This window comes from Podarcis bocagei (genome assembly GCF_964188305.1).
Source record: "Podarcis bocagei genome assembly, chromosome: 16".
Lineage (NCBI taxonomy): Eukaryota > Metazoa > Chordata > Lepidosauria > Squamata > Lacertidae > Podarcis > Podarcis bocagei.
This window is the reverse complement of record NC_138142.1, coordinates 21541655-21555950: the sequence shown is the minus strand read 5'-3', so window position 1 is coordinate 21555950 and position 14296 is coordinate 21541655. Positions and strand designations below refer to the sequence as shown.

Sequence of the window (14296 nt, the reverse complement as noted above, 5' to 3'; positions counted from 1 at the left end):
GGGGAAACTAATCAACCAAAGCCTCTTTTTTTCATCGCCCCAACCAGGGGGGGAAATGAATTAATGTGCTTTAATAGGATTTTCTGGGATCTGTGCATTAATACTGTAATAATAATATAACAGGCTTCCTCAACCTCAGCCCTCCAGATGTTTTGAGACCACAATTCCCATCATCCCTGACCACTGGTCCTGCTAGCTAGGGATCTTGGGAGTTGTAGGCCAAAAACATCTGGAGGGCTGAGGTTGAGGAAGTCTGATATAATAATAAAAAATTACTATTTATATGCTACCCATCTGATATTAAAGTATCTATATACCACCCACTCCTATAAAATACCTAGGTGATGTGTAAGAATGTAGAGGAATGCAGTGAAGCCTAAAGGAGTGTTGAAAACAATGCAGAATGATCACTAACGTGACTGGCTCTTTATAAGAATAATCCAACAGCTGCAAAGACCTGAACAAGGGTCTTCAAGAGACAAAGTTGAAAGCGAGGAGGCCTCTGCTTTCCGCAGCATGGGGTTAGTGACATTCAATCCCCGACATCTAGTTGAAGCCTGTCAGGCTTCTGAGACAGGGAGAATGAAAGCAAAGTGCGTCATTTGATTCCTGGCCGGTTGCCATATGTGTGAACTGCTTGTTTTTGAGATGCCTTCTGTTTGGAGTTCTGTGGTTCCTAGGAAGCTGGTTTATACTGAGTCAGACCATTGGTCCACCTTGCTCACTACTGTCTACACTGGCTGGCAGAGGTTCTCCAGGGTTTCAGGCAAGGGATCTCTCCCAGCCCTCGCTAGGGATGCTAGGGATTGAACCTGGAACCTTCTGCATGCAAAGCAGATGCTCTACCACTGTGCTACATCCCTTCCCTGATATAAAAGGAGCATAGGAAGCCATCTTGTACCAAGTCAAGCCATTAATCCATCTAGCTCAATACTGTCTACATTGAGAAGGAGCAGTTATTGGGGGTTTCAGGCAATGAGTATTTCCCAGTCCCAGGAATCCAACCTGTGCTTTTCTGCATGCAAAGCAACTGCCCTAACCACTGAGCTATGGCACTTCCCCAGTAGTGTTTTGTTTTTAAATCTGAAGCTGCCCAGCCTCGCTGGATGGTTTAGTCCAGGGGTCTGCAACCCGCGGCTCCGGAGCCGCATGTGGCTCTTTTACACCTTTGCCGCGGCTCCAGGGCGGATGCTAGCGAGGGGAGGAGGCGCATTGTGCGCCCCGACACTCCCCACTGTGGCGGGCACTGTACTGGCTGTGACGTCACATGGGGGTGGTGCGTGCGTTAGTCACGCACCGTCCCGACGTCACCTTCCCACCCGCCCGCCTGCTACATTGTAAGGGGCATGTACGCTGGTCACTGTTTTGAAGGGGAGTGAAGAACACACACACACACAAAAGGTAACTTGTTAATTTAACGTTTATTTCTATGAGGAGGAGTAATTCTGAGGGGTCAAACAAAGAAATAAAAAAAAATGACAAAAAAGTTATTTTTATAATGACGAGTTTTGCGGCTCCCAGTTGTTTTTTCTTCGGAAACGGGTCTAAGTGGCTCTTTTTGTCTTAAAGGTTGCAGACCCCTGGTTTAGTCATCAACATGCATGTCTGAACCAGTTCTAAGATTCCCCCATCCACAGTGCATGTAAATTATACACTAGATCATATTAGCTGGGGCTGAGGCAAGTTGTGGTCCAAAACAATATGGAAGGAATCAGATGATGGTGATGATTAGATTGATGCCACTTATATGACAAAATGACTTGTTCTAAGTGGTTTGCAAATATGAAGCCAATCCATAATTTAAATGCGCGCGCACACACACACACACACAATCACGTTAAAGCATCCTCAGTTAAAATAGTCAATAAAACAATTTGGAAGCATGACAGTTAATACAGTTTTTAAAAAGAAAAGAGAAGAAAACAGTTACAATGATAAAATCACAAGTTCAGCTCAGGGGAACGCTTCCCTAAACAGGAGTGCCTTCAGGAGCCAACAGAATGCCAATAGTGATGGGGCCTCTCATATTTCAGCAGGTGTCTCCAGTGAAAAAGCCTGCCTCTGTGTCCACTAGTCATTGGCTGGAGAAAGCTGGTCTAATCAGTTTGGCACTGGAATGTGCGTAACACTGTACATGCATTCACCATCCCATGCGATGCCATGTGCTATGACAGCACACAGATGCCCACTCAAAGCAAGAGATATCTGGGGTCGAAGTATTCCTGCATTTATTTTTAAGTTGGGGACATCCCTTAGCTCACTTCCAGACAATCTCTTTATGAGCATTCATTGTGATTGGTTTTCAGGGAGGTTAGACAAAGCAGGCTATTTGATGACCATCGTATTGACCATATGGTGTTCTCCTACAAATCACGGCCATCATACACCCTTCTCTCAGTTTGGATTTCCTCATACCAGGGGCATTCCAAAAAGGAGAAGAGGGTATTTTAAAAAATCCAGATTGAAGGAGGAGAAGGTGTGTGAAGACAGTGATTTAGAGGAGAAATGTCATACCGACAACGGAGAATACACAGAGGTACAGGAAACTGGCTATCAACATTGAACGACAGTATGGATAAACCTTGAATCTCACCCGCAAATAGCAGCCATCTGGGAGATCTGCTGTGTACAAACTATACTTTTAAAACACACTTGAAGCGCATCCTTTCCCTCAAAGAATTCTGGGGAGTTTAAGGGTTGCTGGGAATTTTAACTCTGTGAGGGGTGGAACTACAGTGCCCGTCATTCTCTGAGGAAAGGAATGTGTTTTGAATGCCTTTTAAAGTATAGTGTGCAAACAGTTTTAATCAGGTTGTTGATGAATGACAATCTCTGTCTCTCTCTCCCTACATTATTCTGCACATCAACAGGTGGTTAATGGATAATCACAGGGCTGGTCAGGGATCCGGCCTGCCTAGAATAAATACCCATGTTCTGTGTGGTGACTGAAATCCATGCTGAATGTACTGAGGCCATTTTCACGCTATACATTTAAAATGCTATGATACCACTTTCACTGCTTCCCCCCCAAAGAATTCTGAGAGTTGCAGTCTGTTCAGGGTGCTGAGAGTTGTCAAGAGACCCTTATTCCCTTCCCGGAACTATAATTTCCAGAGTTGCCCAGGAAGGAGGAATGGCTGAGGCGACCCAGTCAGATGGGCAGCATATAAATAACCAATTGTTGTTGTTAAACCACTCTGGGAATTGTAGCTCTGCAAGGGGGAAAGGGGGTCTCCTCTCAGCACCCTTAGCGAACAACAGCTCCCAGAATTATTTGCGGGAAGCTGAGGATGTTTAAAATGTCGCCATAGTGCTTTAAATGTGCGGTATGAATGTGGCCTAGGGAGAGAATGTCAGCAGCAGCAGCTGTTTCTCCAGAGCCGTATCTGAGGTGGATTCGCTCCTGCTGAGGCTCTTGCTAGTTCACCCAGAAGCTGTTGGGAATGACGGCAGAGACAACCTGTCTGCCATGAGGGCAGTCTGTGGGTAGACTCTTGCCAGGGAATTCCATTCCGTAGAGATTTTCTGAGCGTCTTTATGGCAGTGCCTCAGACAGCAGCTGTTCCTGGCGATGCTGGAGCCTCATGTATAAAACGATGTACAGCATAGAGAAATGTTTGTCTCCCTCTCTGATAACACTGAAACCCAGGGGAATACAACGAAGCTGAATGCTGGAAGATTCAGGACATATTTATTTCATAAAATCATTGCTTGATTGTTGGGTTTAAAAAGCACCTCAAAGTGGTTTACAGAAAGATAAAATTCATGCCAGCGTTTCTGAGAATCTGGGTAGGCTTGTCTAAACAAGAATGTGTTTAGCAGGCGCTGAAAGAAGAAATGGCTTCTTTGTACAGTACATAGTTGAACTACAGAACTCGCTCCCACAGGAACTTGGATTTGTTAAAAGACTTTTGCACCAATTCATGGAGAAGTATCTCATTGGCTAGTAGCCACGAACCTATCCTCCAATCCTATGCTTAGCACAAAGGCTGCAACCGGATTCATGGCTTCAAGTGAGAGTTGCCCACTAGTGAAATGTGATCAGAAGCAAAACAGGGAGCAAATATGAAGATACAGTGGTACCTCCGGTTAAGTACTTAATTCGTTCCGGAGGTCCGTACTTAACCTGAAACTGTTCTTAACCTGAAGCACCACTTTAGCTAATGGGGCCTCCTGCTGCTGCCATGCTGCCGGAGCCCGATTTCTGTTCTCATCCTGAAGCAAAGTTCTTAACCCGAGGTACTATTTCTGGGTTAGCGGAGTCTGTAACCTGAAGCGTATGTAACCTGAAGCGTATGTAACCCGAGGTACCACTGTACTTGGTTGTGTCTAGTGCTCAATAGTTCTACTCATAGTAAAATTTAGTTGGTTTTTCTTTATACAGTTGTACCTTAGTTCTCAAACTTAATCTGTTCCAGGAGTCCATTCAACTCCTGAAACCATTCGAAAACCAAGGCACGGCTTCTGATTGGCTGCAGGAGCTTCCTGCACTCAAGCGGAAGCCGCGTCTGACGTCCAGCTTCCTAAAAACATTTGCAAACCAGAACACTTACTTCTGGGTTTGCAGTGTTCAGGAGCTGATTTGTTCGACAACTAAGCCGTTTGGGAACCAAGGTACCACTGTATATGTATTTAATACAGAGATATACCACCCCACCTTGGTATCTCGCTACCATTCAGTAGCTAGGAGAAAACAATCCAGGTGCAAGGATTGGCCAGGTCAAAAATAGACTCAGCAGCTGAACAGGATATCAGTAACGTCCGCAGTAACTGGAGCACAGCATGTTTTTAAATCACTGCTGGGTACTGCCCTGGCTGGCAAAGACCTGCATCTCCCCTCCCTTATTATTAACCTGTAGATAGAGCTTTAAAACATTCCTGTTCAGCCATGCATTTGATGTCTGAGCGTAATAAAAATCTCATTGGATCAGGCCAAAGGTCCATCCTGTTCTCACAGTGGCCAGTCTCATGCCTCTTTGGAAACCCACAAGTAGGTCCTGGGTGCAACATCACCTCTCCCCACTTGTGATTCCCAAAAATAGGGTACCCTGCCTCTGACAGTGAAGGTAGAACACAGCCATCATGGTTAGGTAAAGGTAAAGGGACCCCTGACCATTAGGTCCAGTCATGGCTGACTCTGGGGTTGCGGCGCTCATCTCGCTTTATTGCGGCGCTCATCTCGCCTGCGTACAGCTTCCGGGTCACGTGGCCAGCATGACTAAGCCACTTCTGACGAACCAGAGCAGCGCATGGAAACGCCGTTTACCTTCCCGCTGGAAGGTAAACCTATTTATCTACTTGCACTTTGATTTGCTTTCAAGCTGCTAGGTTGACGGGAGCAGGGACCGAGCAAGGGGAGCTCACCCCATCGTGGGGATTCGAACCACCAACCTTCTGATCGGCAAGTCCTAGGCTCTGTGGTTTAACCCACAGCATCATGGTTAGCAGTCATCAATAACTGTATCCTCCAGGAATTTGTCTAATCCTCCTTTAAACGCGCCCAATTCGGCAGCCATCCCTGCCTCTTATGAGAATGAATCCCATAGTTTTAACTATGCACTGTGTGACTAAATCCTTCTTTCTGCCGGTCCTGAATCCTCCCTCATTCAGCTTCGTCAGATGACTCTTGAGTTCTAGTGCTGACTTTCTCCTGAAATCCATTGTTTCTGAAAACTGTGAAATCATTAATTTCGTTCCGAATTAGATAAAAGCATGTTATATAATGGGGCGCGGGTGGCGCTGTGGTCTAAACCACTGAGCCTCTTGGGCTTGCCAATCAGAAGGTTGGCGGTTCGAATCCCCGTGATGGGGTGAGCTCCCGTTGCTCAGTCCCAGCTCCTGCCAACCTAGCAGTTCGAAAGCACGCCAGTGCAAGTAGATAAATAGGTACCGCTCTGGCGGGAAGGTAAATGGTGTTTTTGTGCGCTGCTCTGGTTTGCCAGAAGCAGCTTAGTCATGCTGGCCACATGACCCGGAAGCTGTACGCCGGCTCCCTCGGCCAATAAAGCGAGATGAGCGCCGCAACCCCAGAGTCATCTGTCACTGGACTTAACTGTCAGGGGTCCTTTACTTTTACCTTTTTATGTTATATAATGCGGCAAGAAAAGGGGGGGGAGAATGGCAACATCGTGGGAGAAGGGTGGGAAGTCAGCTTTTAAATTTGAATTACTGTATTTTTCCGTGTATACGACTATATTTTTTCCTAAATTTTTCAAGTTTAAAATAAGGGGTCGTCTTATACAGGGATAGTGCATAGTGCATTTTCTTAATTTTGAGTCCCAAAAAATAGGGTGCGTCTTATACACAGGGGTGTCTTGTACATGGAAAAATACGGTAATTTGAGGTTAATTTGTTGACAGTTTTGAAAAATTAATAAAAACTAATGAGCAAAAAAACCATTAATTTAGTTTGAGAATATTTGGCTTTTTAATATATTATATAGATATATGATATCATAGAGAGAGAGAGAGAGAGTTTATATTTCACTGTTTGTCACCCTGGGCTCCTTTGGAAGAAATGGGATCAACATTTAGTAGTTAAAATAATAAATAATCCTGCCTTGCTTCAGGGCAGAGGAGTTCAGCTTGCATCCCATGCTATTTACGCCCCATGTTATCCCACTGTTTATTTTATTTATACAATCATAGGTCACCCTATAACCCAAGTTCTCTGGGCAATTTATTTTTGTTTGTTTGTTTCTCAAGATTTGTAGTAAAACCTGAAAGCAGTTTACAAAAAAGAAATATATATATATATATATATATATATATATATATATGGATTAAACAATATTGCAACAGTAAAATGCCTTCATTGTAGTTTAACAAATCGCTTTTTTAAAAAGCCGTGACACAGAACAGAGGGAAAGAAACTTTACAGGGACAAATCATTTTTAACAAGTAAGGGCAGAGGAAGGAAACCCCACAGAGCTGAAATTGTGTAAAGTCATAACATTATTTAGAAGGCAACAGTAAAAAAAATAAAAAATGTCCTAACTCAACATGAGGTGAGATTGAGAGAGGCTGCATATGCACCATACATTTAAAGAACACACCACACACACAAAAAAAATCCTGGGAATTTACAGAGCTACAATTCCCAGCACCCTTAACAAACTACAGTTCCCATGATTCTTTGGGAGGAAACCATGACTGCTTAAAGTGGGATGGTACAGCTTTAAATGTATAGTGCAGATGGAGCTGGTGTAATTGCTAATTGTTTCTTAAAACGTACTAGGTAAGTGGCCCTCTGCGGACTGTGATTTTGATAATTCCATGCTAGATTTGAAAATTATGCTGGTGCTATATGAATGAAAGATCAAGTAGTCCACTGAGACTCCCCTACAATTTTCAGATGGTCTGCTTGGGATGGGGGGCAATGTTTGAGAACTGCTGCTTTAACTCCCCCCCCCCCCCGCAACATGAAATTATAATAACCAGCTGAGTTAGCAAACCAGAATGTGTGGCAAGCTTGATGGAAATTTGTTGTGCTGTGGAATTTGTACACCAAAAAAACCCCTCTGTTCTTTGCAGGTAAACATGAAGAACAACAGGTGGAAGGCGGAATTGTATCCAAAAACTTTACCAAGAAAATCCAGTAAGTATTTCACAGCTTCATTTCCCAGGGAAATGGGTGGCACTGTGGTCTAAACCACTGAGCCTCTTGGGCTTCCCAATCAGAAGGTCAGCGGTTTGAATCCGCATGACAAGGTGAGCTCCCGTCGCTCTGTCCCAGCTCCTGCCAACCTAGCAGTTAAAAAGCACACCAGTGCAAGTAGATAAATAGGTACTGCTATGGCAGGAAGGTAAACAGCGTTTCCGTGCGCTCTGCTTTCCGTCATAGTGTTCCGTTGCGCCAGAAGCGGTTTAGTCATGCTGGCCACATGACCCAGAAAGCTGTCTGTGGACAAACGCCGGCTCCCTCGGCCTGAAAGTAAGATAAGTGCCACACCTCAAAGTCACCTTTGACTGGACTTTACCGTCCTGGGGTCCTTTACCTTACCTTACCAGGGAACTTCTAAATACGTCTGGGGAAAGTATATCTCTGCCTGGGTCCAGTGCTATCGATCAGCCAAGTCAGTGAGCCAAGGTCTCCAGCATCTCAGAAGGGTTCCTCATGACTCAGCTATGCTGCCACTTACCTCCCTCCTCACTGGGCACCTAGATTTCATAGATCTGTAGGACGGGGCATTCGATTTTGGGCAAATTAAAAGGGGGTGGGTCATGCTGATTGGGGCTGATGGGAGCTGGAGTTCAACAACAACTTAGCCACAAGTTTCCAACCCTGAGCCAACTCCAAATCCAGATGTTTGGGATTACAACTCCCATCAATAGGGTTGCTAGACCTCCAGGGCTGACCTGAAGTCTCCAGGTTTTTCCTGGCCCCCTCCAGGTGGCAGAGAGAGGGCTTGAATCTCTGGCTGGGAATGCCTTCAAAGCAGAAGCAAACTATTATGAGTGCACCTTGCAAGTTTAAGCCTGGCAGAAGCAAGCTACAAATGATTACATAGACTTTCCTCCTCCTCCCCTCTCCCAATTAACCTCGGTCTCCAGAGATCAGTGGTGGGAGAGATTGCAGAGGAAGAATCACCAGGGCCTGTCACCGTGACATCACCAGAGACTGCCAGTAGGTCCATAGATGTCAACGTTTCCCTTTTTTAAAGGGAAATTCCCTTATTCTAGGAATAGGATTCCTCACAAGAAAAGAGAAAAGTTGACAACTATGAGTAGGTCTCAGGTTTGGGCTCTGAAATCTCAGGGCCTGGGATGATCCTGACCTGACAACCTCAGCCAGCCAGCATGCTCCAGAACATCTGAAGGGCACTAAATTAGTGGAAACCTGTTTTTAACAGAAAAAATAAATACTGTGGTACCTCAGGTTAAGTACTTGATTCGTTCCAGAGGGCCGGTCTTAACCTGAAACTGTTCTTAACCTGAAGCTCCACTTTAGCTAATGGGGCCTCCTGCTGCCGCCGCGCTGCCGCTGCACGATTTCTGTTCTCATCCTGAAGCAAAGTTCTTAACCCGAGGTACTATTTCTGGGTTAGGGGAGTCTGTAACTTGAAGCGTATGTAACCCGAGGTACCACTGTAAATGGTTGCCTTTAGGTTAACTTCTCTGAACACTAGTTTGATCAGGGTCAGCTGTTAGGAATGCTGAATGTATCGTATGCTCTGGATTTCAAGGATATGGGCTCCCTGCCTTGAACCGACATTCAGGCTTTCCCCTTCCTCGCTTGGCGGGATTTTATTACAGAATCAGCTCACCAGGCAAGCAGATTGAAAGCCTCTCCTCACTTGCTCACTGACTCTTTGACCTCTGCCCATCGCGCTCCTGGAACCTTTTCCTGTAAAGATGATACAGGGCTCTCTAGGTGCCAGTAAGGCTGGAGCAATGTTGACCTTTCCTCCCGGCTGACAGCAGCGTGGTCACTCTCATGGCTATCTTGTGCTGATGCTCTGAGCTGATAGGCATTTTGAGGAGCCCCCAGGCTGTCTGGAGACAGAGGTTAATTGGGGAGGAGGAGGACAGACCCCTCCAAACACTGGAGTAGGGGCGTTCTGCACATTCATGGAAATCTTTGGCCGTTCCCCACCCCTCACAGGACAAGGTGTCATTTGGCCAGAGCTCCACGCTATGGGGCAGTAGTTCCCAAAGCAGGTGGCACTGCCCCCTGGGCAGTGGGTGTTTCCTTGGGGGGTGCTAAGAAGTCAGAGGGCAGCAGTAGGGAGGTACCAGAGGTATAAATGACCATCAGATTCTTTGAGGGGAAGCTGTGGCTGTTTGAAGTGGTATGATACCACTCTAAAGGCACGGTGCAGAAGAGGCCTCCGTGTAGACAATACTGAGCTACGTGGATTTCCCAGGAGCCTTTGGGGGAAGCCTAGATTGCTTAAAGTTGTATCATACTGCTTTCAATGGATGGTTCAGGTAGGGCTTTGAGCTCAGTCCTGGAGTTGCTTTGCAAAGCTGCTTCTTGATGTCTATTTTAGAATCTATGCCTCATCATGCTCTCGGGCCCTCATTGTTTACTTTTAAGCGATGAGTCATGCTCCGGAACTTTCTCTGCCATTAAGAAAAAAATAGCAGCAGGGGACTGCAGGTCACAAAGAGTAGAAGAATCTTCTCCAGGTTTACCATCTCGCTGAGAACCCAACTAGGCCATGGCTGGCCTGTCTCTTGAGTTTCACAAGAGCTCCTTATTTGGGCATGCTTCTTTCCTGCTTGCAACGGCCAAAGTTTACTTTGATGTGCTTGTACTCAGCTTAAACGAAGGCATCCAGCCAAACCGGCTTGCCAAAGAATTTGCACAGATTTAACACAAAGCCTGTATTACAATACAACACCCCTTTTTAAAAAAAAAATGGGGGGAAAGCAAGAAAAGCGAGCATAATCCCTCTCCTAAGCCTTTTCCCTTCTAAACTCTCCCACCACAAATTTAAAACCTGTTTAAAGCACGTAGCTTCCTTCACAGAATCGGGAGGTGTTGCTTTTACCCAATTGCAAAGCTACAATTCCCAAATTCTTAACTACAGTTCCCAGGACCTTTTTTGTGGGTGGGTGGGTCATGTCCTTTCAATGTAGGGTGTGTGCCCAATTAACATTTAAGGCCAAATGATTAGCTACCAACAATGCCTAATTCATTCATTGTTAGTTGTGTGGGTTAGTGGTAAGTATGTCAGACCAGGGAGACCAAGGTTCAAATCCCTCACCCAGCCTAGCCTACCTCACAGGGTTGTTGCGGAGTTTAGACGACGAGGAGAACCACATAACCACCTTGAGCTCCTCAGAGAAAGAGGTGGGAAATAAATGCAGTATATACATGCAATATATGATGAAGAAGAAAATTAATTATTAGAATTTATATGCTGCCTTCAGATTATTTATCTGTTTGATGTCTGGTGACAGGGCGTTCCACAGGGCGGGCACCACTACCGAGAAGACCCTGTTACTTAGTTCCCAGTGACATCACTTCTCGCAGTGAGGGAACCACCAGAAGTCCCTCAGAGATGGATCTCGGTGTCTGGGCTGAATGATAATGTGTGTGTTATTTATGAATCATTATGTTCCCTCCCTAGGCTTCCTGGAGAAGTGGATCCCGTCACAGTTTTCGCATCCTTGTCACCAGAGGGGCTGCTGATCATTGAGGCTCCTCAGATACCTCCTTACATCCAGTACGGAGATGGCAGCTATGGTAATGAAATACCTCTGGAGAACCAAGAAGCAACTTGTGCCTGAAGGACGTCCCATCTAGAAGTTCCCAGCTCCCTTCATCCCCACCCCCTGTTTCTCTCCCTACATGCATTTGCCACTTGATGTTGTACATTTTTTTTTTCTTATAAAGAGCATTTTTCCTCCTCAAAACATTCTGCTGCTTCCTCCCAGTATTCCAATCAGATCAGTGTGTGGCTTTCGTATCAGTGGCCTTTTAAAATCGTATGACCCAGGTCCTTGCCACGAGTAGGGCATTCCCCTCTAGGCAGCCACATGTCAGTGGTAGGTGGGGCAAGAAATGCTAATTTTAACTTTGTGTGGCCAGATAGTTTCTGCACACACAGGCACACAAACGCCTCTCCCTCCATCTAGCCAAGCAAAACGGCATTATTGGGGTTCAAGGGCACTTTTCATCCAGTGAAAAGCACTCAAGGAGAATGCAAAGCAGGGACAATGAGGGGCATGCCCACATAGAGAGAGGTTCAGAGGGCCAGAATTGGCCCCGGGACCTGAGGCTCCCCACCTCTGTGCCAGAGGGACTCATTCCAGAAGTCCTGTCACCATCTGATACGCAACCTCTGGGAGGCTTCTCAGAGGAAGGTGAGAGGTGGCGGTCAGCTTCTAAAACCGTGGTGGTTATATAATAAATAATTGCCCCAGCTACACTGTGGGCGGCTTCCAGCATAATAAAAACACAGCAAAACATCAGACGTTAAAAACTTCCCCACACGCCTTCAGGTGTCTTCGGAAAGTTGTGCCGTTTGGCATCTGAAGGGCAGTTCAGATCATTTGGAGCCTGGGTGAGCTCCAGTTGCCGTGTACATTTCCCACAATTCCTAGCAGCTGTGATGTGTTGGGGGCCCACTGACCCAGAGCTTGCAAGCACTCAGGTTGTCACACCAGCTAGAGGGGGTGGTGGGAGTGGGCCCTTTCTCAGGCGCTGAGACCTTCTTAGCTTCCCCCAGGTGATGCCCAACCTTCGCTGAATTTCTACTACATCAACATCCCAAGGCTGTCCAGGTGTTCCAGAGGTTGAGGAGGCAATAGGCTCAGTTAAACTTGAAATTCCTTCAGCTTGAAGAGGGCAGGGCTATGGCAGTCATTGGTCCTTCCCTGGAGGGCAGGGCAGGGCTCATTTGCCATCTATCCTTCACTTTGCATGCAGGTTCAATCCCCCTTTGGCACCCCCATGTAGGACTGAGAGAGATTCTGTGCTTGAAACCCTGGACTCAGCTGCCACTCAGTGTGGAAAATACTGAGCACAATAAACCAATAGGTCTGACTCAGTATGTTGAAGGCAGAACTGGTCTAAGTCCAGCCGCCTTTACTCCAGCAGTTAAATGCCTTCCCACCTCTGCTCAGTTAAGCTGCACATTCTTCCTGGTGCCACAGTTAACTGAGGTCTTTCTCCCTATTTGAAAGCTCCTGGCTTGTGTTCCCAAAAAGAGCTCAGGGTCCAGGGCATCCTTCCTATGGCTCGTATATTAAGATCAGATGCAGTCCCCTTGCCTGCAAGAAATCACACAGAAGTGTAGGGTCAGAAATCACTCTCAGCCAGCCTGTTTATTGAGTATCTATCCTGCTTTTTATTTGCACAAAACTTGTGTGGAGGTTATACAACATCCATCATTCATTGAATAACCATTCTGATCTGTTTGCCAGGCAAACAATGCTGATTCAAGCAGCTGTTATACCCACTTTCCCTGTTCCTTTCCCCATCACTTTCCTTCCTGCAAAACATCCATTGGTTTGGTTTGGTTTGGTTTAGAAGCGGGTTTAGAATCCTCTTTTTACTGGCATCACCTGAATTTGCAAGGATGTGACTGAATCCCATGCCCTGTTCAATGTGATGCTCTGGAAGCCACCAGACAGCTCACACTGTGTCAGAAAACTTGGCTCACCTCCGTGTCCCATTCTGAGCTATTCACTACAATCGAGCGCTGTTCTTGGGCCCTTTGAACCATGGGCTGCTCCTGGGAGGTTCATCAACACACCCACCCCTGATTTTGCACTAAAGCTGTCCCTCTGGGTTGCCGTAATCCATCAAAGTTTACGAGTCTTCCTGGAGCGTCAATGTCTAACTACTGATTAAGATTGAGAACGCCTTGGTCCTTGAGAGACGCGGAGTCCTCAGTGCTCTGGTCTTTATCCAGTTCCCTGCCAGGTTCTCATGATTGCTTCTTCTTCTCTCAAGGGCTGTCCTTGCGTTGGGACAGGCCAGGCCAAGCCAGTCTTACAGAAACTCGGGATTGCAACAACACCTTATCAACTGATCCTTTTTACGGAAACACTCCCTAGTTGCAAATTAACGCCTGGGGTTGTAGGCCATGTTAATCCCACTCAGAGTAGACCCATTCAAAATAATAAGCATGGCTAACTTGGCTCTGTTCATTTCAATGGGCCTACTTTCTGCAAGATTTAATTGGGTACAACTGCCTCTATGACCCCTGGTATTATCAAGGTCTTACAAGCCATGCTCCAGCATTTTGTATCTGTATGTGGAACGTAGCAACAAGTCGTTTGTCATTAATATAATTTTGGTGTATGTGAGATATTTATGACAGTAGGAATAGATAGGCTAAATGTTCAGTATTCTTGGCCTTTAGGAAGCTTTTCCTGCTTTTTTTTTTTAATTAAAGGCAATCCAGCTCCCCATAAAGTTGATGTGAACCGCAAGATTAGCTATTTTTGAGTGGGGTGCGTACGTTCTAGACCTGGAGGATGTCATTAGTCTGAAAATACTTAAACATGTGAAATTATGCCCTTGTTTGGAGCAATGTCCTTTTTCCCCCCAAATAAGACTTGTGCTTTTATTGAACAATAAACCCAAACTGAAGTTTTTAGTTGTGTGTACATGTATATCTGCTACATCCTAACTCGGAGGTTTTCAGATTGGTCCACTGGTTCCATTCATGGCTGGCTAAGGCTGATGGTAATCCAGAACAACTGGGCTTTATACCTGACCCAATACATCTTTTTACACCTCGCCCTTGGCTAGCCCCTCACAGCTCACCCCAAGCCCCATTCCCTTTTTTAAGGAGGGGGTAGGTGCTTTAAAGAGCGGTTTGCCAAACTGCTCTCTG

At 45.9% G+C, this 14296-nt stretch overlaps 1 protein-coding gene across 3 annotated transcripts in view; it reads left to right on the top strand.

Moving 5' to 3' along the window:
- The window catches only part of HSPB8 (heat shock protein family B (small) member 8), a 32708-nt gene extending 18652 nt beyond the window's left edge, over positions 1-14056 (top strand). For all 3 annotated transcript variants that reach the window (XM_081175316.1, XM_081175317.1, XM_081175315.1), the window contains exons 3-4: positions 7533-7596; positions 11078-14056. In XM_081175316.1, coding sequence (XP_081031442.1) covers positions 7533-7596; positions 11078-11237 — 224 coding nt within the window. In that variant the 3' untranslated portion in view covers positions 11238-14056. The remainder of the gene's footprint in view (positions 1-7532; positions 7597-11077) is intronic.
- Positions 14057-14296: the final 240 nt, after the last annotated feature.